Source organism: Athene noctua, chromosome 4 (genome assembly GCF_965140245.1).
Source record: "Athene noctua chromosome 4, bAthNoc1.hap1.1, whole genome shotgun sequence".
NCBI classification, from domain to species: Eukaryota; Metazoa; Chordata; class Aves; order Strigiformes; family Strigidae; genus Athene; species Athene noctua.
This window is the reverse complement of record NC_134040.1, coordinates 75862138-75886420: the sequence shown is the minus strand read 5'-3', so window position 1 is coordinate 75886420 and position 24283 is coordinate 75862138. Positions and strand designations below refer to the sequence as shown.

The 24283-nt window shown below is 38.7% G+C and overlaps 1 protein-coding gene across 3 annotated transcripts in view; it reads right to left on the bottom strand.

Moving 5' to 3' along the window:
• Positions 1 to 6728: 6728 nt before the first annotated feature.
• WDR17 (WD repeat domain 17) overlaps positions 6729 to 24283 on the bottom strand; it is a 79303-nt gene continuing 61748 nt past the window's right edge. For 2 of the 3 annotated variants that reach the window (XM_074905777.1, XM_074905776.1), the window contains 10 exons: positions 23384 to 23483; positions 22086 to 22225; positions 19595 to 19615; positions 18504 to 18615; positions 17646 to 17787; positions 17457 to 17559; positions 16632 to 16733; positions 11491 to 11586; positions 11122 to 11305; positions 6729 to 9425 (listed from right to left, as the gene is read on the bottom strand). In XM_074905777.1, coding sequence (XP_074761878.1) covers positions 9306 to 9425; positions 11122 to 11305; positions 11491 to 11586; positions 16632 to 16733; positions 17457 to 17559; positions 17646 to 17787; positions 18504 to 18615; positions 19595 to 19615; positions 22086 to 22225; positions 23384 to 23483 — 1120 coding nt within the window. In that variant the 3' untranslated portion in view covers positions 6729 to 9305. Of the gene's footprint in view, positions 9426 to 11121; positions 11306 to 11490; positions 11587 to 16631; positions 16734 to 17456; positions 17560 to 17645; positions 17788 to 18503; positions 18616 to 19594; positions 19616 to 21210; positions 21504 to 22085; positions 22226 to 23383; positions 23484 to 24283 lie in introns of those variants that run through there. The other variant, XM_074905778.1, reaches the window with a different exon arrangement.

Below are 24283 nucleotides of genomic sequence, written 5' to 3'. Positions count from 1 at the left end.
GTTTGGCAAAATTCTTTCCATGAAGATGGTCCCTTGTTTAGCCAGAAATGAAAGGGAAAGGGCTTGCTTTTGTTCTTGTTACGTGAGGGCCCCGTTACAATGGGGCTCTGATAGGTTGAATTCTTGGTATGAACTAAAGGTTATATATTAAAATATTAGGAACCAGGATACGAAACAGATGTTGAAACATGCCAGAGCACTGTTAAAGACTACTACAGCCACCCAAGTTCAGAAGGTGCCACCTTTACTAGCTGAAGCATCTCTTTTATGAATTATTACACCAGTTAAAAAGCATCACAAGACATTTTCAGGAGAAAAAAAAAAAATTAAGAAACGTGTAATATCTCAATTCTTCGAAGAAATCCAGCTGTGAAATCCTGCAGGCCTGCTGGCAAGGCACTCGAGACACACAGGCTCTTGGAAAACACACGGAACCGGCCCCGCGTTTATGGCCGGGGCTGCCCGGGCCGCGGGGCGGCTCCGCCTGCCCCAAGGGGCCGCCTGGCAGCGGCTCCAGCGGCGCCCGGGGCCTGCCCCTGCCCGGGGCCTTGCCTGCCAGCGCGACCGCTGCCAAGCGGCGGCGAGGGGCTCCGGACGGCGATCGTGGCCCTGCGCCACCGCGGCTTCCCGGCAGCCGCCGCCGCCCGCCCCGGGCTGGGCTGGCGGCAGAGCCTCTACCCCCGCCCCGGGCAGTGCCGCCGGTAGCCGCGCGGGGACCCGGGGGCCGCGATCCAGCGCCAGCGCCCGCGGCGGCCGTGGGGGCGGAGGGGGGTGCCGGCCTAAGGCCGGTCTTTGAGTTCCCCCTCCACGAGAATCAGGTGCATAAAGCGTAAACGCCCAGGCTCAGCAGTGGCTTTCGGCAAGATTTGTCTTATTTTTTGTATTTGTACAAACGAGGCCTTAGTACTAAAAGCCTCCCTGGGTGAATAAAAGGTTTTTCTGGGGCAGAAAAACGCAGTTTGGGCAACAAAATGGTACAGGCATCTTTTTCACACCTGCTCACGACCGAAATATTTTTCCCTGTTGCATTAAGGTTTTTTTTGCGAAAGAGAAGCTGAACCTCGCCCAGCAGCTGTAGAGGGAAGGAGTCCGTGTAAGGCGGGAGCAGCAGGAGTGCCAGAGCGGGACACCTACCCCACGCTGCTGACCCGGGGGGCGCTGGGGACGCCCAAGGGCCGTTTCATCACTGTCCATCACTACCACGGACCTGTTACTCAGTATCTTCCATAGCTTGTCCTGGTTTGGCAAGAAATAGCACAGTCATAAATGAGAAATGGGTTTTAAAAGTGAAATTTGGCTCTGGAAGAAGAGTTTGAGAAGCTTTAAGCTAGCTGATTGAGCTCACAGGCCTCGATAATCGACTGCTGCTTGATTCCCTTCAGTTTGACCAAATTGTTTTGGTCAGGCTATTTAAGATGATTGTATACTTGTTTCCCTGTTTTCACAATTAAGTTAATTATATGTTATGGAACTGTAAAAACTAAAAAACTAATATTGAATGATTATTTTTTTTTTCATATAATCAATTCCTGAACACTTTTTTTTTTTTCTTCAGAACGAAAAAAACCCTCAAGACAGGGAGGTTGGTTTTACTGACTACTATTATCAGGCACAGACAGCCATGGTCACCAGATCAGCAGCTTCAAATGCTATCAAGAGTAACATCAAACTAATAGAAATAATGATGGAGCCCAGTATTAACATAAACAGAAGGTTAATGCCATCATTAATATGTACATGAGAATGCAAGAAGGGGAAGAGAATCTATGTAGTGTTTTTGTTGTTGTTTTTTATTTTCTTAAAAAGAAGAGCAGGACCAGAGCTTGGAACAGTCATGTTTTACCACAGGTACAGTGCTAATTGTCAGAATAACTGAAGGCAGAGAGCAGCAGGCCTCCTTCGGTTGCTTTTGTCTTGCTTGCTTTAACATGGTTGGGGAATGCCGTTAGAACCATACGGGTAATAACATGAATTGGGTCATGTGTACAGTATTTTGAATTATTCCTAGTGTTTTGTGATGTTTGGTGACTGCTGTGGGGCTACATTCAGCATTCCTTGGGTAGTGTATCAGTGTTATGCTACTGGAGTAAATTTAAATTTAATAAATAGCACTTCTACCATTAACATATTATTGATAAATACACCCCTCTGCTACTCCTGAATACTGCTGAGTTCCTTAGCTCTTCTTGGCTGAATCATTACACCTATAGTAGAGACAAAACTTGTCACTGATATTCTTTGAAGAACTAAATGGCTCTGGGTTCAAGGGAGTAGCAGTGGATGTTGTATAGTGTCCTTGTAGTCAAATTACTGCGATGTAGAGTGGGTAAGTGGTTGAGGAGGTGCATGGAATATTGGCTGGACTGTCATATTCAAAAGGTGTGATCAAATTGTGGTAGGTATGTCCAGCTGATCCTTAGGGATCACTTCTTGGGCCAGTATTGTTTAATGTCTTTATTAATGACCTGGGACAATGGGATGGAGCACATGCATAGCAAACAGAGGAGTGACTGACAAGCTGGAGGCCCCTCCAGGTTCAGAGGGACTTCAACAGGCTGGAGAAAAAGGCAGACAGGACATGACACTCAGCAAGGACCAAGTCCAGCACTGGGGATGCAGTAAACCGTGCACCGCTATGGGCTGCAGCCAGTTGGTTAGAAAGGACCTTTGCAGAAAAGGGCGTAGGGGTTCCTGATGGAGAAGCAGTTGAACAGTTGAGCCCTGATGGGGGCCAGCAGCATCTTGGGCTGCGTTAGTTAGTGTGTCATATGCCAGAACTTTGGGAAGTGATTCTGTTCCTCTGTGGCTCTTGTGAGACTGCACTCTGTGTTGGACCACCCAGCACCAAACATACATTACCATGCTGGAGCGAGCCTGGGAAGGGCAGCCCCTTGCTGACCTACAAGGGGCGGCTGAGAAGATGGTGTTTGTTCAACCTTAAGAAGAGCAGGTGAAGTGATAATACAGTGGCTAATTATTTTCTTCTTCTGCTAATTAGGCTAATTTATGTGAAAAATAAGTATTAGGAATTCAATCAGTGATGACATCAGATGGTCTTCAAGAGAAAAACGATATTTTTAAATCAATCAGTTTGAGTTCATAATTCTGTTCATTTTAATGTTGTTCATTACTCCTCTCTTCTGTAAGAGAAACTATATGACCTTTTTAAAAAAAATGAAACTCCTGCATCAATCCAATCTTGCAAATATTTGTACATGTATTGGTCTTGCTGCAACCAGTTCAGATATTTTGAGGCCTATAGAGATCATTAGCCTGTCTAATTTGACCTGCTCTGTGTTGCAGGCCACTGCATTTCACCTGAATTTTCTTACATTCAGCTTCCTAACCAGTGCATTAACTAAAGCAGGCCTTTTTTTTTTTTTTTTTTTTTAAGACACTCTGTCTCAATTAAAAGTCATTGTGGCCATATCAATTATATTTCCCAAATTAAGTTGAGTTCACTGGTTTATTTCCTTTTGGATCCCTTTTCTAGGCAGAGTTCTCAGTGTCGTTCTCAAAATGCTGGCACCAACATGAAACCTAACATTCCCCTATAAGTCTCTTCTATGCCACAGACCATGGTAAAAAAATCTCCTCTCATATTTTTTTAATGTACCATGTGTTGCATGTACTGGGACTGTACAAGGTCTTCCAGCTTCTTGATACCAGTGACAGTTGCAGGAGTAAATGAGGCATCTGCAAACAGAATTTAGACATTAAACTTCAGCTGCATCTTGACCTTCTTTCGGCTGGGATAGTGTTAACTTTTCTTCTTAGTAGCTAGACTAGTGCTGTGCACTGGATTCATTATGGGATTTGGTATGAGAAGACTGTTGATAATACACTGATGTTTTCAGTTGTTGCTAAGAAATCAAGGACTTTCCAACTTCTTCCCACATCCTGCCCATGTGCAGGTGTAGCAGAAGCTGGGAGGGGGTGCAGCCAGAGCACCAGGCCCAAATTTGCCAATGGAATATTCCATATCATGTAATGTCATGCTCAGTGTATAAAGAAGGGTCAGCCAGGAAGGGGGAGATTTCCTATCTCGCTTCCAAGATTGTGGTTTTGGGATCTTGTTTTTTTTGGGGATTGCTAGCCAGGAACAGGCTGGGTATCAGTCAGTGAGGGTGAGCAATTGCATCTGTACTTTCTATTATTGTTACTGTTTTATTTTCAGTTATTAAGCTGTTTTTATCTGAACCTGTAAGTCTCCCTTTACCTTCCAATTTTCTATTATTCCCCAGGCCAGGGAGGGTGAGCAAACAGCTGTGCAGTGTTTGGCTGCGGCTGGATTTAAAATTTCTGAAGAGAATCAAGTATTCTGATTGCCAGATGTCAAAAGAAAAATTTGTTCTGTACCATCAGAAGGATGTATATGATCACAGTTCGTCAGAGGTTGTTTTCTTTTTTCTTTTCTTCAATATTGGATTTACTTTGCCAAGTAAGATATTTAACTAGAATGACAGTTACTGTACTCTTCAAATAGTTGTTCAAATTAAGCATGTGTGGTTTTAAGGCATATTGTGTAATTTCTCAACATTCTATTTCATGCTTTGGTATGATGATCTCATGCATGTTATGCCCCCAAAATGCTGAAACCATCCCATTTTAGTGTTTTTCAACACAAGCAAAATGTTCAAATTAAAAAGACAATACAGTGCACTTTTACCATAGAACCTGTTTAATGTTTCCCCTTCTCTTTATGTTTTTTTTTTGTGTACCATTCATTTTATACAGCTGCCAAGATCATCTGGGTGTCAGTCAAGTTGGGGGAAAGGGCAGTAACTGCAAATAAACTAGAAAACTGAATAGCTAACTGATCAGATGCTTAACATACTACTGAAATGAACAACCTGTGATTTTTGCTTTAAAGGGTGGTTTAACATTAAACGAAGTTTGGGACAACATGCAGCGTCTTTGTTGCTCCACATCCTCTGAGAACATAGCTGGTATCCGAAAGGAAAAAATGTTTGCCATATCACGTAAGTTTGTTTCTCACATCACACTGTCTTCATTTTAATCTTTTCAGATTGTAGCATTGCGTAGTTTGGTTTACTTTTGCTATAAAGGCAACAAAGAGATTTTGTGTTTAAAATTTGAAGGCATCAGATACAATTTCTTAGAAAATAGGAAGTTTGGAGGGGATTGCCGTTATTTTTTTACCATAAAAATCCTTTGAGCTTTTCCCTGGCATGGCATCTACAGAAATTATTCTCATATTCAAAAATGCTTCTATTACCTTCCTGAGAGCTCTGGTTTATTCTGGATACTTTCACCATACTGAAATCACTTTTCCTCCCTCCCGTTACATAATGGAGATCTTAATTTTGTTGATGACTGTGTGACTGGGCAGGTGCTCCAGTCCTGACCTAAGCCCTGACACACCTGGGCTGCGTAGGGAACTGTGGGAGATGCTGCAGGAAAAGCGGGACAGGAGGAGTCAGCCCTGCAGCAGGGGGGGGCCCTGCTCGCAGGTGTGCTGCTGAACCCTGCCGCGGCCCTGCCCACATCCATCCCAGCCTGCGGGGCTGGTTTGGATCCTGGTAGCAATAGTCCCAAACTGATCAGTCAGATCAATTTTCAGGTTCTTTGTATGTATTTTTCACTTTTCCCACCAACATTAGTCTATACTGGTTCAAATAATCACATCCTCAGAAGATGGCAGTGCTTGGGCTTTTTGTAGATACAGGGCTAAAAAGCTGCTTTCATAAGGAAGGATGACGCCTTCTTTCACTGCTTAACTATAAAATTGTACACTAAATAAAAGGTGATTAAAACATCCCTGGCACTTTAAAATTATGTAGTTTTAATACTTTGAATTTTCAAAGGCACTTTCTTTTAATATAGTTTGCCAACTTTCCCCCTGGCCCCAACACCCTGCATCTAGATTCCTCAGAAACAAGAGGCAAAACAGGAATTCATTTGAAGACAACCATGTGAAACAAGCTGACAGATCCTCTTATGATGAATGATTGGTAACTCCCAGGAGACCACCAAAAGGATTAACCAGAGTGTGGAACTTGAAACACAAACCCCATTCTGATTACAGTAGTGTTGATGCATAATCAACAAAAAGAAATCTAAGTTTACTGTCTGTTAGGGAATAATGCTCTTTTAAGCAAATGAATTGTAAACCTCTTATTCTAAAATGCAACAAATTCTGCAAGACTGTAATTTACTTGGTTTTGTATCATACTCTTGCTTCTTGTTTAGCTTCATATCTTCCTAGAGCTGGATAGTATTTTATCAGTGAATTTTTCTGATGCTACTGATACAACATTAGAAGCCACAAAGTGTAACTGTTGCATGTGAAATATTCACAAAACTGAGAGTGTACTTCATATCTTCATATCTTGACCTATTGTGCAAATGCATACTGGTCTTCACAACTGTTTTTCTAAATCTATTCTCCACCCTGTGTTTTTAGTAAGTTTTATCTAGAGAAAAGATGATCCTGTATTTCATTTCTTTCCTACGTAAAGGTGTAAGCTTCAAGTTTTAAATAAAGCTAATGCTTATTCTGAAAAGAGTATCCAGACTCAGTAGTTTAGTTTTGTTTTCTGTGTAAGGAATGAGGGATTTTCCTGCATTAGTGTCGTCGTAAACTGTTGTAACTCTGGATTTAAGTGATTTTACCCAATGAAGAAATTCAACAACATGGATTTAAAGTGCCGTATCTCATTTTAATGTCAGTCTTTGCAATGGGAAGAGTTTATAGTACGACAGATTTTATTTTTGTATTGTTTTGGAACCCACCTAGGAAAGTCTCACATGTGACTGCAGTCTGTGAAGCTTATAAACATGTCAGTAATGTTGGTCAGGTTCTTTCAACTGAACAATTCATTTGATTTTGTGGGGACAAATTGATGTTAAACTTAACTGAGATATAATAGTAATTGGAAAGCACCAGCTGTAGAGCTTGATAAATTCCTTCATTCAAATAGAAGTACAACTTTTACAGAAGAGTCAAACAATCATTTGAAGACAAAGGATTCTTTAATATTAAGGGGAAATACCTGTATTTGACTAGCTGTGCCAGACAATGAAGTCACACATTAGCAAACAATCTGAAATTATTTTTGAAAATGATAAGTCTATATAGTTCGACAGTTGCAACCACAGTTGTAGCAGTAAACACAATTACAACCTTCACTGCATGTTCCTCTAACTCACCACATGGGGTACAACCACATTAAAGAAAATGCAACCTCATTTTATTCACAATGACCATTACCTGATGGATTCCCAACATAAAAAGCACCCTTTGACTTAATTTTTGTATTTCAGCAATGAGAGTGTTCTTAACCCTTACACTAATTTAAAGAGGGACTAGATTTGTCTAAGTTTCCATGTTAAGGCACAGTTCATGTGCAACAGATTGATGAAGTTATACTACATATTGTAAGATATTTAAACCAAAATATTGGTAAAAATCCTTAGGACACAGCAAAAGATTTTAAATACAGTGGAGTGGCAGTTGAGTCAATCCTTCAGATCCCAACCATTAGTCATAGGGCTGCATGTTCAGTTCTTACCTTTGCTCTCCAACTCTGTATTAACAACTTTTACATATAAGGTTGTACAATTTATGTGAAAAAAGATAGCTAGTCTTTCATTTGACAGAAGCAACACATCAGATACTGACTGGTGGAAGATTCTTTCAAAAACTATGAATTTTTATTTCTGAAGTCCCAACTCTCATTCCCCAAGCTCCACAGGATTAAACAAGGAAAACATTTTCCAAACAACACCTGCAAAAAGTAAAACATCCTGTTCCAGCATCCAAGTATGTACAAAAATGTTTTTGTATAGATTACAAAACAGCTAAGCTTTTTTTTTTTTTCCCCCCAATATATTATTACACCAGAAATCCTGTAATAATACTCTAGAACACCGACAGAACGAATTTTAACTTTTTAAAGAGGGTGAAAAAAAAGAGAATTTGTTATTTCTAAACTCTAACCCACCTTTCCAGCAGGGTGGCATTATTAGTTCTAGTTAAACAAGAGCATTGTTTACCTATATATCGAGGATTTTGTTCAATAGGGTCTGCTAAGAGACCTTGTTTTATTTCCAGCTTTACAACAGTTTCTCTAGAAATAGTTCTGCCAATTTTAACTTCTTTACATTTTATGTAACTATCAGAATTTAAAAATTTATTTTAAAGCAGCATCAAAAATATAACAACAGATAAAGAGATTTATGCTTGTGTGCCATCAATTAAGCTAATAAAGTATACTATAACCAAGGCATCTTTTCTACAGGGAAGTAATTCTAAGATTTATTAATAAGAATAAGATTTGTCTTATGATTAAATTCAGTACTGTACACAGCTTTAAATTTTAAATATTCTTAGTATTCTATTGCCATAATTTTCTTTCCATTTGAGCACAGCTTTAGTAAATAAAAATATATGCACAAATATTTACTTCTGGTCTGTCATACTTTATGTATATTTATAACTAATACAAAATGTAAAAAGAAAGTAAGCATTTTAAATGTACATAATATACTTAAATAATTTCAATACATTTGCTGTTTGTTCCTTACAAACCCTTTGTTTTTTTTTAAAAAAAAAAGTTTTTATAAATACATTTTAGCTTCCAGTGAAAGGGGGAACAGTTGCCAAAGATGAACTTATTAAAAAATAGAATTTTATAATCTAGATATTCAAACCTATCTAGACAAAACATTAGTAAACATCTTTGTACTGCTATTAAAGTACAATAACTAATGGATGAAAAAAATAATCTAAGCACTTTTTATATTTTACTTTTGCTATAGAATCCTGTGTGTAAAAATTAGTTAAAATTAAAAAGGGGGACATAAGGTGTGAAACAGTCACAGGATTCCAGTCATTCTAAAAAGAGGTTGTAGTGGCTATCAATAAAGTCATTCTATTATGTATTTGAAAGTGTGTTTATGGATTTCACAGTTTGTTATCAATATTTTGATAATGTGCAGATAGTTGCTTACTTCTTTTACAAGGCATCTGTTTACACAGACGACTGAAATATGTCTGTATCGTCTGACAACACTTATTTAAAAAAAGACATGGCTGTCTATGAAGTTAGGACCTTTTTTTTTTTCTTTGGATTCTCAAATAAATTTTTCTTTGGATTATCAACAAACATTTGTATAGAAATCCTTTTTTTGTTCTCATTTTACAATTTTCAAAGTCCAAGTACTTGCCCTTCAGGAGGAATCAACTGCCATCTTTCTGTCCTTTGAAAATCAAGGTTAAATCAGTATTAACTCCCAGAATGTTATTTTAAGCACTATAAAGTACAGAGGAAAACACCTCATCAAAATGGGTTAAGTCGTATTCCTGTTCCTAGTGGTGAAAAAGGATTCACTTTGGCCCACATCAAAGCATCGTTCAGTGAAACAGCAGATTTTCCATCTTCAAGGAAGAACACTGGACCCTGTACAGCAAAAATGTTTGGTGAGGAAAAGAAAAAGAAAGTCCACATGTATTATGTAAAGGCTGCCACAACAGGAGACACATTTTGTTTTATCTCAGAAGAATGTGAAAACCTGATTTACAACTATCATCTATGTGCAAAAATTGTAACCCGCCAACTTAAAGCTTTGATAATAGTTACACATTATAAATTGAGTGAACTTGTTATGTTCCAAAATCTGGAGAACCCAACATTTCATAATCCTTAAAATTTTAGCTTTATTTGTACTAATTGTGGTATTTTAGATATGTTTGTCAATTATTCCAGAGTTAATTTTAGTCTGAATTAGAAGCTGAGGTAACAAGTTTTCTTCCTTCAGAATACGGTACGTATTTCATTGTGTTTGTCATTACCTGTGCTGATCTATGTGTTTCCTGATCGACAAAAAAAACAATATAATGCCTCCATAAATTGCTTGAAAACATGAAGTCTACAGAATAATTTAAAATGTTTACTATGGAAGGACAAAATACTAGTTTATGTGATGGAAGAGGAGCTATTTGCTAATTTCTTTATTTGACAAAATACAGTCTCAAACCTGCAATTCAGTTTAAGTGCCTTCTTAAAGGGTTATGCTCTCCAAACTTGCTACTTAAAACTTGTAAACCCATGCAATCAGGCTGCCGTACCTTAGTATTAACTAAGTGACGTGTGAGCTGGTCTGCATACCTAAAGCAATGACTCCTAATATTCAGTAATCCAGAAAGAAGGATATTGTAGATGACAAGCTTGTGACACTATATTTGCTATTCTTGTTGGATGGAGTATAACAACAGCAGCTTTATGTGGCTGTTGGCAAACGTTGAGAGTATAGCCACAGACAGTGACTGCTGGTCTGATATAGAAGCGTTGGCAGCAAGGGTGGTTTTTTTTTCAGACTTGAGGGTCTGCAGTTGTGAATTTTGTTTACCTCAAATATCCCACTAGCATTTTGCAATCTCCAGTTTCTGACGCAAAACTATCCCTCTTAATCCCTAACCAATCATGTTACTCTTTGGGCTGGCATCTTGCACTGGAAGAGGAAATAGACTCATCCTCGTGTAAGGGAGAAACTGTCTGGAGATAGGAGCCTGAAGGTAGTGTTTTCAGGCTCTTGCCAACTTTCCCTTTGTGGAAATAACAACATATATGAAAGAGGTGTTAAAAGGACTGGTATGTTTTGATCATAAAGTTCTAGGTGAGTGATGAATAAATATATTTGAATATTTGTCCTCCAATATCTGGCTTTTAATTAATCATGAATTACAAGTTTTACAGTATGCATTTCCATAATGATAAAATACAACAGAGTACTGTTAGTGTGTGGTTGAAGATAAATAATTTCCTGTTTTTTATTCAAGATGTGGTGAGGTAGTGGGCAAAGTTCTGTCTAAAGTTACATGCACTTTAGACAGAATATTTGGCAAAGGAAATCTGTCTTTCACATGGAAATTTAAAAGTTTTGGATTGGGAAACTAGGCAATTATTTGATTGGACAATTCTTCTTTATATAGCTTTTCTTATATAGTACTTGTCCTCTTTTAACTTCTGCTACTGTGACCCCAGGGAAAAAACATTTTTCTTTCCAAAGGATGGGAGAGACCTTAGATTTGTGGCAACCTCACGACTAGTCAGTGCTGTCACCAAGAAAGAACTCCTCAGCTCTCTGAAACCATACCTGTATCCTTAGCCCTGTCAAACAAGAGATGTGAACATCTGAATGACTAGGGAGATTTGATCCAGTGACATAGTCGGGCCCAACCATTCCCTTCAGAGGCTCCTCTTGTATTCGTGATACGAGTGTTGAATACACTGTTCTCTGTGATTCAGACGGCGGGGTGCATGGCAATTCATCGGTAGGCCTATGAACAAAAGACACTTGTTTTTCAACTACATGTCTTAATTTGTGTTAGAATTTGAGAGCCACAAAGTACTAATTGTTTACATTCATATTCAGATTTTACAAAGGAAGTAAATATTGCATTTACAACTTAATGATTAAATATTAATAGTCTCATTCATGGTAGTTTTATATTTTTCTACCTACTTGTTTAATTGAGTACAAGCTCTCCATGCCTCTAGTTCCTCAGAAAGCTGTTCAATTTTCAAAGGTACAGATACTTCTCGTCTTTTTAAAAGCTGACTGAAAAGGAATGCAAGTAATTGAAGTCCAAATTAATTTTAACGATGAATATTTTCTTAAAAGACAAACAAGATAGACAGTAGTAATATAAAACTATTTGTGATTGGATATGGAAATAACTTAATGGAAACAAACTGATCCTTCACAATAATCACTATATTAAACCTTAGAAATATTAAATCACTAGATATAAAAGTATACCTTTTCATTTAACTTTGATTTTAATTGTCCCTATTCACCCCTTATTTAAGCTTGTCTTTAGCTCTAATTTTTAATTTGAGGCTGTTCTATATTGTAAGACTATATGTGTTCTTATTTCTTAATAGTGACAATTTTACTAAAATTAAGGATCCATTTTGCCTACATATAGTAGATATGATAAAAATATAATTAGAGTAACACGGTTCAATACATGCTCTGAGACAGCCTTGTTTCACCTGATTACTTGTGGAAAACAGTTTAAAAACCCTTGCAGTGGATGCATTTTTTATTTATCAAAATATAATACAAGGGCCAGTTATTACCTGACCTAATTCAGCAAACTCCTATTTGTGTTACGAAGCCTTAAAAAAATCCATCTTAAAATGGGCTGGAATCTAAAAATCTATGAATCTTGAAAATATTGGGCAGTCTGAGAGAAAAATTTAGAGCAGTGTTGTTCTGTGGTTCTTTAAATCCCAGGAAAACTTAAAGCATAACAGGCAAAGTATCACAAACTGAGTCTCACAGCTTGTTACTAGTCTATTAATTTCCATATCAGAATAGCCCTCCTGTAAAAGCTTATATTTCATCTTCTTGTTCTCCATACATAAGTCTGGAGGAGGAGCAAAGAAAAAAACCAAACACATGAACAGTCCTTTTTCATTCATCCTCTCATCAAGTTTCAGAGACGAGGATGGCTAAGAGGAAGAAAGTGTTGTTGAGACATCTAATGGGGAGAGGTTGAAGAAAAGGAGTAAACACATTTCTGATGTTAAATTTATGTTGTTTAATTATACTTGTTAATCAAATTTGATAAATATCAAGAGATGCAGGAAATCTCACAATACTATTAAGGTATTAAAGGACTGGACCACGTATATGCAACATTTATTCTTGAGGAAATGATCTGAAATTGTTGGCAAAGCTACAGTGGTCAGTTAGTGCAGCTAGTGGAGCAGTAACAGCATGAACCATGCCAGCACAGCTTGCACTATGAAATCAGTGACATTTTGGAGCCGGCCTTGCTAGCCAGCAAGTCAGGTGACAACACCAAAAGGATATGACAGTCCCAGATAGTGGGGGAAAAATGGAAATTAGTTAGTGGATAGCAGCATGGTTACCAAAACAGACAGGAAGACAAAACAAATGTAGTTATACTCAGGAAAGAACACTAAAGTATGGTATGTAAGCCTATTTTATTAATCAGGTAAGATAAAGATTATTGATCTTAATCTTTCTCCTTTCAAGTCCACGTTGGTTGGTTCAAGTCCAAGTGGAACAAGTGGGGTTAGGTCAAGTCAAGTGTACCAGGTGAAATCAAGTGGGTCAGGTTGAGCTGGACTGGGCAATTCTGGTTAAGTCAAGTGGGCTGGATCAAGTCAAGCAGGCCAAGTCTGGACACATCAAGTGGGTGAGGTCAAGTCAAGTCAATTGGATCAGTCTGAGCTGCTTCAAGTCAAGTCTAGTCAGGTGGTCTAGTCAGGTCAGGTCAAGTCAAGTCAGGTGACGGGTTGGTATTGAGTTGGGCCAAGTGGGAAGGACCAGGCCAGGTCAGATCAAGTGGGCCAGGTCAAGTGTTTTAAAGTCTGGGAATATCAGATTACTGAGTAAAAGAAGGCTATGATCTGTCATAATGGAGATGTGGTGGGATGGCTCCTATGACTGGAGTGTTGGAATGGAAGGATACAGGCTCTTTAACAAGGACAGGCAGGGGAGATGAGGAGCAGGGATCAACCTCTATGTCACTGACCAGCTGGAGGGCACGGAGCTCTGCCTGGGGATGGATGAGGAGCCGACCGAGAGCTCATGGGTCAGGATTAAAGGGAGGGCTGGGACAGGGGACGTTTTGCTGGAGGTCTGCTACAGGCCACCCGACCAGGATGACCGAGCAGATGAGGCCCTCTGTAGACAGATAGGAGCAGCCTCACATTCACAAGCCCTGGTCCTCATGGGGGACTTCAGCCATCCCAATATCTGTTGGAGGGACAACACAGCAGGGCATAAGCAATCCAGGAGGTTCCTGGAATGAGTTGATGATGACTTCCTTCTCCTGTGGAGGATAGAGATAGAGGAGCCTATGAGGAGAGGTGCTATGCTGGACCTTGTTCTCATCAACAAGGAGGAGCAGGTGGGGAGTGTGAAGCTCAAGGGCAGCCTTGGTTGCAGTGACCATGAAAAGGTGGAGTTCAGGATCCTTAAGACATCAAGGAGGGCACACAGCAAGCTCGCTACCCTGGACTTCAGGAGAGCAGACTTCGGCCTCTTCAGGGATCTGCTTGGCAGAGTAGCATGGGATAAAGCCCTGGAGGGGAAAGGGGCCCAGGGAAGAGGGGCCCAAGAAAGCTGGTTGATATTCAAGGATCACCTCCTCCAAGCTCAGGAGTGATGATGCATCCTGACAAGAGGAAGTCACGTAAGAACGCCAGGAGGCCTGCATGGAGGAACAAGGAGCTCCTGGACAAACTCAGGCACAGAAAGGAAGCTTACAGAGCGTGGAAGCAAGGACAGGTATCCCGGGAGGAATACAGAGAAACTGAGCAGCCAGGGATCAGGTTAGGAAGGCCAAAGCACTGATGCAATTCACTCTTAACAGGGACATCAGGAGCAATAAGAAAAGTTTCTATAGGTGTGTTGGTGATAACAGGACAACTAGGGCAAACCTAGTGGACCCTCTCCAGCAGGAAATGGGAGACATGGTTACCCAGGACATGGAGAAGGCTGAGGTTCTGAATGACTTTTTTTCCTCAGTCTTCACCAGCAAGGGCTCCAGCCACACCACTCAAGACACAGAAAGAAAAGGTGGGGACTGGAAGAATGAAGAACTGCCCAGGAGAAGATCAGGTTTGAGACCATCAAAGGAACCTGAAAATGCAGTAGTCCATGGGACCTGATGAAGGAACATCTGAATGGACATCTGAAGGAACTGGTGGATGAAGTGTCTAAGCCACTATCCATCCTATTTGAGAAGTCATGGCAGTCCAGTGAAGTTCCCACTGACCGGCAAAGGGAAAACATAACACCCATTTTTAAAAAGGGAAAATGGAAGACCCAGGGATCTACAGGCCAGTTAGTCTCACCTCTGTGTTTGGCAAGATTATGGAGCAGATCCTCCTGGAAACTGTGCTAAGGCACATGGAAAATAAGGAGGTGATTCGTGACAGCCAACATGGCTTCACTAAGGGCAAATCGTGCCTGACAAATCTGATGGCCTTATCTGATGGGTTTATAGCATACATGGATAAGGGAAGAGCAACTGATGCCATCCACCTGGACTTGTGCAAAGCATTTGACCATGTCCCACACGACATCCCTGTCTGTAAATTGGGGAGACGTGGTTTTGACAGATGGACCACTCAGTGAATAAGGAATTGGCTGGATGGTTACACTCAAAGAGTTGCGGTCAATGGCTCAATGTCCAAGTGACGAGTGGCATCCCTCAGAGGTTGGTATTGGTAATGACACCTTTTAACATCTTTGTTGGCAACACTGACAGTGGCATTAAGAGCACCCTCAGCAAGTTTGCGACGACACCAAGCTGTGTGTGCAGCCAACATGCTGGGGGAAAGGATGTCATCCAAAGGGACCTGAACAAGCTTGGGAGGTGGGACTGTGCAAACATGTTCAACAAGGCCAAGTGCAAGGTCCTGCACATGGGTCAGGGCAATCCCAAGCACAAATACAGGCTGGGCGAGGAGTGGATTGAGAGCAGCCCTGCGGAGAAGGACTTGGGAGTGTTGGTGGATGGAAAACTGGCTATGAGCCAGAAATGTGAGCTTGCAGCCCAGAAAGCCAACCATATCCTGGGCTGCATCAAGAGAAGCAGGTGATGGTGATTCTCTCTCTCTGCTCTGCTCTCATGAGACCCCACCTGCAGTGCTGTGTCCAACTCTGGGGCCCCCAACATAAGAAGGACATGGACCTGCTTGAGTGGGTCCAGAGGAGGCCATGAAGATGATCGGGGGCTGGAGCACCTCCCCTATGAGGACAGGCTGAGAGAGTTGGGGTTGTTCAGCCTGGAGAAGAGAAGGCTCTGGGGAGACCTTATAGCGGCCTTCCAGTACTTAAAGGGGGCTACGGGAAAGGTGGGGAGGGACTCTTTATCAGGGAGTGTAGTGGTAGGATGAGGGATAATGGTTTTAAACTGAAAGAGGGTAGATTAGATTTAGATTAGATATAAGGAAGAAATTCTTTACAGTGAGGGTGGTGAGACACTGGCACAGGTTGCCCAGAGAAGCTGTGGCTGCCCCCTCCCTGGCAGTGTTCAAGGCCAGGTTGGACGGGGCTTTGAGCAGCCTGGGCTAGTGGAAGGTGTCCCTGCCCATGGCAGGGGGCTTGGAACTAGAAGATCTTTAAGGTCCCTTCCAACCCAAACCATTCTATGATATGAATTCTGTGATACAAGGTCAAGGTACGTTTCTTGGGGGGAGTGAAGATAGTGCCCAGTCATGAACTCTAAATTCAAATCTGTCCTTGTTGCTATTGAGTAAGTCTTGTCTAATAGACAGTCACAGATACAAAACTAGAACCGTTACTGGCAACATATAATCGTGCATGGAGTTCATGCTGAATACCCATCTACTTCTAAGAAGTTTTTTTCTTACAGAATGAAGAGTTTGACTGAAATCCTGGATTCACAAATTGTTGCATTACCTCACAGGGTTCTACGTGTATAATGTAAAAAGTAAAGAAGGTTCTATATGCAGGCATGCGTATATCCTTATATCTTTATAACAGAACTGAGAATTCAGAGCTGGGGTTTTTTTGGGGGGGCGAAGCGGGGGGGGAATGGGGAAGCGTGGACAATGTATGGCATACATCTTACGTTACTGAAACCATAACATTACCTTGTATACTCATAAAGTGCAGGTACAATGCTATTGTACTGTCTTCTGATAGCAAGTAAAGCACCAATGTAACCACACAAAATCAGCAACTCATTCCGAAACCTGTAAGTGGACAAGTATTAATCATGAACAATAACAAGTACTTGCAAAAATACTAAACAAACTCATATTCTAATTATAATTTTAAAACCTAATTTATCCATCCATTTTGTGAATATGTTTGCTGATTATGCTTACTTTCTGTGTGATGTAATTGTTAAAACAGACTCCACCTGCTTTTCAGTTATTAAATTTTAAATAGCGTGTACAACACACAGTTATTAAGCACAAGTATGTAAAGTTACAAAACCAATGTCACTCAGACCTTTTAACATGGTAAAACTCTAAATGTAAGTAAAATTGCCCCACATATTAGTGTGGACTCCAGTTTTGCCATGTTTCCCCACAGGCCACAGGTAAGTGATAAGCTTTTTGCTCCTTTTAGTTCTTCACATGTACACCTGTGCGGGCACTCAGGTCTAGCTTCAACAATCTGTCATAAAGGTGAACCACAGCTATCCAACTATTTTAGAGTTAATTCTGAGGGCAACAGCTCAAATTTCCTTAACAATTTGAGATAGAAACCTGTATTATGTGAGGTATCACTGCTCTTTCTTCAGGAAGCTGAAACCAGAGCTGATCAAAGTGAGATTCTTCAAATAAAACCAACATTGATTCACTCATTGTAAATGCCCCACAGAGGAAGAAACAGTAAAATACCTTTTTAATTCCAAAAGTCTCCTTTAATGAAAATTGCAGTTTTATAAGTAAGGAAAATATACTCACTCACTACATTTATGCAACACTAATCGTTCAGTGCGTATGTAACTCAGAAGATCAAGATAGGGACAGACTGAATCTAAAGTCCAATCTGAGCCACAAAGTTGTTCTGTTGAAAAACAGAAACAAAAATATCTCAAGAGGCAAGCTATAAAATTACTTATGCTTTATAAGGTTTCTTTACCAAGTACCTACCTTTCACATACTGAATGCCAATAGGGAGAGCCTTTTCAGGTTCACTGCTTAACAGATAGTACTTTATAGTTTCGAATATATCCCCATCTGCCTGAATTGTCTCTGCCAACCGCATACATTCTTCTACATCAGGAAGATTACACTGGAAAACAAAGATTTTGCCAAAGCATTATTGTAACATTCAAACAATTCTCTAAGATGCAGAGAAATACTGAAGTTTGATCAAACTCCCACTGAGTCATCACTGTTTGAAGGACATATCTGCATATAATTAAGAATTAATTAAGCAAGCCATCTAGGCCAGAGAACAACACAGAAGGAGAAGGTTCTGTAACTTTATTTTAAGCAGTATCAGCTTTCATTGCTAACATTTTTGTGAACTTTTTATTACTGCTTAATAGATGTGCAGTCTAAGTTGAATTTTAAGGGATTTAGTGGAGCAGACCCTTTTGCTGCTGAGAAGGAAAGGGAGATTTAAGATTATAGACATACTATGTAAAACAATTCAGAACAGTACAGAAAGCTGATCTGCCAAGACATGAATAGGCTGCACTTCAGTGATGAGGAGGTTATAAACCATACTGACAGGTAATTCTGAAGAGCATAAGTTACTTCAGGAAGTAACCTGTGTCATGGAAAGACTACACACAGAGTAGAATTAAAGAACTAAAGATCTTCTTATGCAATATGGAAAATAAAATCAGAGAAGACTAAGAGCAAAAAAGGATATGTAACATATACGACTGTAAATGATAAATTCATCCTACAGATTTATTTGGCCTTAAGTTTTCTGAAATTAGTAAACAAATCAATACATAACCTCTTGTTAATATTCAGGTAAATTCTTTTTAATTGTACCTTTTCATGCAGGTCATTTATTTCTGCTACGCATCCAGGATAAAAAGCACATAGTTTTACTAACTGCAGTTTATTATCAGGAATCATCATAAGAAGATCAGCTGCTAAATCCCTGCACAAACAAAAGATGACATGTAGTTATTCTTGATGGTTTGTTATAGGAGGAAACTCTGTTTTCTCTTTTATATTCCTTTTATAAAGAAGAGTTTACTGAAAAAACCCAACTTTTTCCATAGAAGAGCAGGAACAACTTCAGCCTTTAAGACTATTTTGGTGCAATAAATGAGGCTTAACCTATTAATCTTTTTGAGGAAGTCACGTGTTAATTTTCTGTTACTTTACTTGGTTGAATTAAACAGCTGTGCAGTCCTAAAGCATCAGAACCATCTCAAAGTGAGATGGAAGAATGTGTGAGCAGGGATGGGAAGGGAGAATAGGACCTATCCAGTTTGAAAGAAGGTAAGATGCTAATGTGGCTCTGTCATGAAACCATCCTCAAAGGCTTGAGGCCTCTAGAGCTCCATGACATCAGCATAAATTATCTCTCAGTCATCCAGAATGGCTAGTGCTTCTGTGGCATTACAAAAGAAGAATTATAAAAGATAATAATGTAATACTCATTTTTATCCTTCTGAAAAGAAAATTGGGTTTTAGCAAACTGACATTTCTGAAAAATTATCTTTTTATCATTTGTTACCTCCTCCTCAATACAACAAGCAGCTGGAGGGAACACATGTAAATATTAAGAAATTATTTTGAAACAATTTTTCTATTGAGCTTTTAATAACTGATTATTCTGGTTGTTCTGTGACTCTTCTATTCATGCAGACATTATTTCTCCTGTGACACAAAAGACTGACTTGCCCCTGTGTAAGGCAAAAACTCCTACTATGCTCTCCTTGCTTAAATACGGTCTTTGGCTTAAAAATGTTTGAGTAAGCTACTATCCAATATTTGCAACTGCTTTTTATCCCACTTTCAAGTATTGATCACAATTAAAAAATGAGAGAACTTATTTTAAGCTTATTTTTATCATCACGCTTATTGTCACACACTTTTCAAATCTCTCTTTCTATAAACAAGCAAAATACCTGTATCCAAGGGATGGAAAGCTAAAAGAAAGACATTGAAACAGTAATGAACAAAACTTTGTTTTGTATTCTTTCTTTACAGAAGAAAAATCTAATAGAAACTACAACAGCAAATCTAAGGGTTAGGTTAACTGACTCTAACAACAACAACAACAACAACAAATAGTTTTCCAATGCCTTTTGACAACCTAAAGAAGTTAATGCCAAAAGGTCTTTGGCTAATGCCAAAAAATCTGTTATGCTATCACCATGCAATAACCATTTCTCTAAGTTACAGAAAGGCTTTTTCATAATATAGGATATTTCACAAGTTCTTAAACTATTTTCAAGATCTGCTACTCACACATACTCATCTTCATAGGCAATTTAACCATTTTTTAAAAGTTATTAGAAATTGCTCAGCCAAAAAACCAGAAATCAAATATTTATTTAAAAAATCCAAAGAAGCCCTCATATAATGGCCTATAAATTGTGTTACCTGGAATGTTTTTTTAAGAAGTAAATGGAAAACACTATCAGTATAAAGAACAAAATCAGGTGGCTGAGTCTGCATATGCAGAATTCAGTATGTCAAGTAAAACACCACTAGCCTTCTCAATAGTAGAAGGTTGCTTTTAACAGCATTTAGGTGCTAAACACAAGTAAAATGAAAATTATGTTCTTAAACAGTCACACATTTTCCCAAGGCTGTATATTTGGAAAGATGGGGAAGAACATGGGCATGAATGCTGAGTTTTGACTTTGATGTTTCAATTTTATATTTCAGAGCATTTCTAAAAAAACCCAAACAAACCCACAGCAACACACCCCACCCCCCCCACTCCCCCCCCAACCAAAAACCAAAAAGCATTCCATCAATAACCGATATAATTATTAACTCATCAAGGTCCTTGTGGTATTCCTTGAGGTGTCTACAATTAAGTGTGTCTCTACAGTGAAATATTTCCAGTTAATGGATATCCTTAAGCATAACAAGCGGTAAAGCCAAAAAAGAAGCCCTTCAAGTATCAGAGGCTCTTGAACTCCAGCTTCCCCATACACGATCTTAATACATGCAGTGGACCAAGGGGTATTACACTGTGCCAGTATTTCTTTATTACAAAATATGAAGAGATTCAGGAATCTCTAATATTTTCCTACAAAATAGAAAAATATGCTGTAATGGCTACAAATCAGAATCCAGGATTGCAGGCTGTAGCTGTAATAACAGGTGTTCAGTATAGCATATGAAACCCACTGACAAATCCAGATGTATACTTGGGCAATATGCAGGACATATAATTTTATGATATTTTATGATAATTGTATCACAAATACCCATATAGACTTCAGTGTACATATGCCATAAGTTTGCAGAAGTTTTATGTACATACACATAAATGCTGCACTGAGTACTTGTTACAGCACTGAGATCAGAACAAGCTTTTGTTATGGAACTGGAAAAGATATACACTGTTTTTCTTGACACCACATCCATTATGAGGCTACATAAAAATCACTCTTCACAATGAAGGAAGGGACATCAGAAAAAGAGCTTCAGAGACTTTTTAAAAGGTGCAGATGGAGTTGCTAAAACAACCCTGTTTAAACTGGTGCAATGCAGACATGCTAAATCATTGCAAACCCAAAGCATTTCCTATTTTATTGTTTTCTGCAGTGCTTTATTGTCTAAGGCAGGCTAAATGCTCTGTAGAGAGGAGTTCTACTATGTTTCTCTCAGGCTACCTCTAGATATTTAAGCAAGTACCAACTGTAGCAGAAAAACTGATACTTCAATGTAATATCTGTTTAATGTCAAATGTTAATTCTAAAACACCTGTACAGCTGCCAAACATACCTTAAGAAGATTTTCTGCTTGTCATTGGTAAACAAAAAGCAGACCAAAATTGTATCCTTCAAAGTAAAACCACTACAAGGAGGAAAAAAAATTGAGATAGTTTCCCCTATACACAACCGAGAAATTACTTACTCCTGCAGAATTAAATAGTAATCCTGTTTCATCCTTAAATCTTGTCAGCTGTCTTGTATTCCCAATACCAATATAAAACAATTCTTCAACCTCTTAGATTTTTATATTTTTCAAGCAAGTACTTAAAAATCACTTCACAGATCTTAATTAAGCTTCTGTCCTTTTGACTTCACAACTCAATTCTAGCCTTTCTTTGTCTGAAGCAGTCTTTTTTACTCAGTACAGACTAGAATTTATTATGCTACCTATTGCCCAAGTATATTTTTTCAGTGGGTTTCATACTCTGTTTGACAATGACTCTTCTCTCATTTACAATGCATACATAATGTATTTTGAGATTAAAGCAGAATATTTGCAAGCCCTGTACTTCAAAGGTCTAATACAGCAATTCTTATTCAAGCAGCAATTCTTATTCTACCTACCCATAGTGGTTTGGTCTCTATAAAAGTTTCAGAATGAAACACCTTTATTGTTTTGTCAGGGGAGGGAAAAAATATCTTCTTTGGATTAAGAAATTCTTACCATGTTGTTACTGTCATACATTTTCTTGCTAGTAATTCTAGGGCATAATGTGTTGCTTGTGCTGCACTTTCTCCTAAGACAGTACCCACACTGATTGCCAACTCCAGTTCATTTCCACGAATCAGGTTTGCCATCGCAAGCTTGCTCAATGAAAAAATTATATCATTAAGGGACACAAGCATTTCTGGGGATTCACCATGTTGAGCATATGACATACATTTATGAGACTGCTTTTCACAGGACAAAATATGCATTAATTAACGCAACTTTATAGATAATTTGGGTCTCTCAAAAGAGTAAATAATTGTGCACCAAGTGTTAATCAGTTTTTAAATAATCACATAGATTTCCTTTAGCAGAATCTTCCTTTATTCAACCAAAGAGATTACATTAACATCATACCTAAGCAAGGTAGCAATTCCTTTCTAGTGTTAAGTAAGGACACTAGCTTTCAGAGTACATATTTCCTCTCTCTTTTGATGAAAGGAGACTAAAAAAACCCAAAACTAAACCAGGAAGGACTCTCCTGTTCTTACCCTCTTCGGGCAACTGGAGTTGTTGATAGACATAGCAGAATATAAAACAGTAAGAGATTACACAACAACTTGAAATATGTCTATTTTGAAATGCAGGCATTAACTGATTATTGCTTTCTCTCTGAACAGCTCATTAAGATGGAATTTTACTCATTTTGGGTGATAGAGGAGGAAGAACATGTTGAGTCAGCAACAGCAAAATCCAGAGAGAATGACGAAAACAAACAGTTTGTAAAACTACCAACAAAATAAAAAAATCTATTAAAACGTTTCCTACATGTCAGCCCTATTTTTGTACTGAACGGTGGTTTTTTTCCTATTTAATTAATCATTTAGACTGCAAACTCTTCAAGGTAGAGATTGCATCTTTTGTAGCACAATGAAGTTCCAGTTCTGAATGGGCCTTTTGAGTCACTATAAACAGTAAACAGTAATACTTGTGTGTATATGCATATTTGTACTTAGGTACCTTATATTTTCTAATATAACAAGATACTGTATATATGAAAAAACAATTAAATAATAACATACTACTTTCTATGCATGAGAGAAATCTCAAATTTAACAGAACCAGGGGAGTTTTGTGCCTAACTTTAATATTGTAAGGATCAAACTCTCTATATAAATGTATACAAAGCAAATACCAAGTAATACATTTTAGAATGTGGTCCATACATTTTGAAAAACAGTTAACATGTAGAGTTGTACTAAGGAAGAAGTCAATGCTGACCTTTCCATAGTTAAAGAGGAAAAAAAATGTACCTCTATATTTTCAACAGCCAGATGGCAACATGCTGCAAGCACTGCATGGCCATCCTGGAAATACCATTCTGCCAGTTCTTTACTGACCTTGTGCAGGAGCCTGCAAAAACAAAACATGAATTCTGCAAGATCACCTAAAGGTTGGGGTTCTTTGGCTCTTAATTTACGTACAAGTCACCACATCTGCTTCTGCACCCTAAATTTATCCAAATTTACTCTCTATTTATCTTACAGATAATGACTACTAGCTTTCAAAATGCAATCAGTTTGAGCTTCATCCACCGCTTATGTTGGTGCGTATGCAGGTAGGTCAGTTTCCCAAAATCTACATCAAGATGGAAATGTCTCTTCAGATTGACAGAAGAAAAATCAAATATTTGGATATTCATTCAGTACCTGTGAACTCTGCAAAAATCTCTAATTGATCAAAAATTGCACATGTAAATGAAGTAACTACACAGCCTCCGAGCTGCTTTTGTTACTACACATAGAAATTGATAATTGGTAATTTAGGTTTTTGAGCACTGTTCTAAACAAGGACAGATGCATGGTTTCTTTTATGGGCACATACAATGAAAATATGGCCATTAGTTTACGTTGTTGGAAACTTCACTGATGATAAACAGCGAAGCTTCAGGAGGAGAAGGTGCATAAAACATAGGGTCTTACAGATACTTATTAATGCTAATTCTTACTCTACTTACCAAAAATTTTAAGTTAATATGCTACATATTTAAACATACTTAAGTGCATAGGAATGCACCTTAAATATCATGCAAATGAAAAACATATTTATAATTACAATACATACCTACAAAAAAATCCATTTGGTGCCAGAAGGCGGCACAACAGGGGAATTATTCAGTGTATCATCAGTTAGTAATTCTATCAACCAAGTAC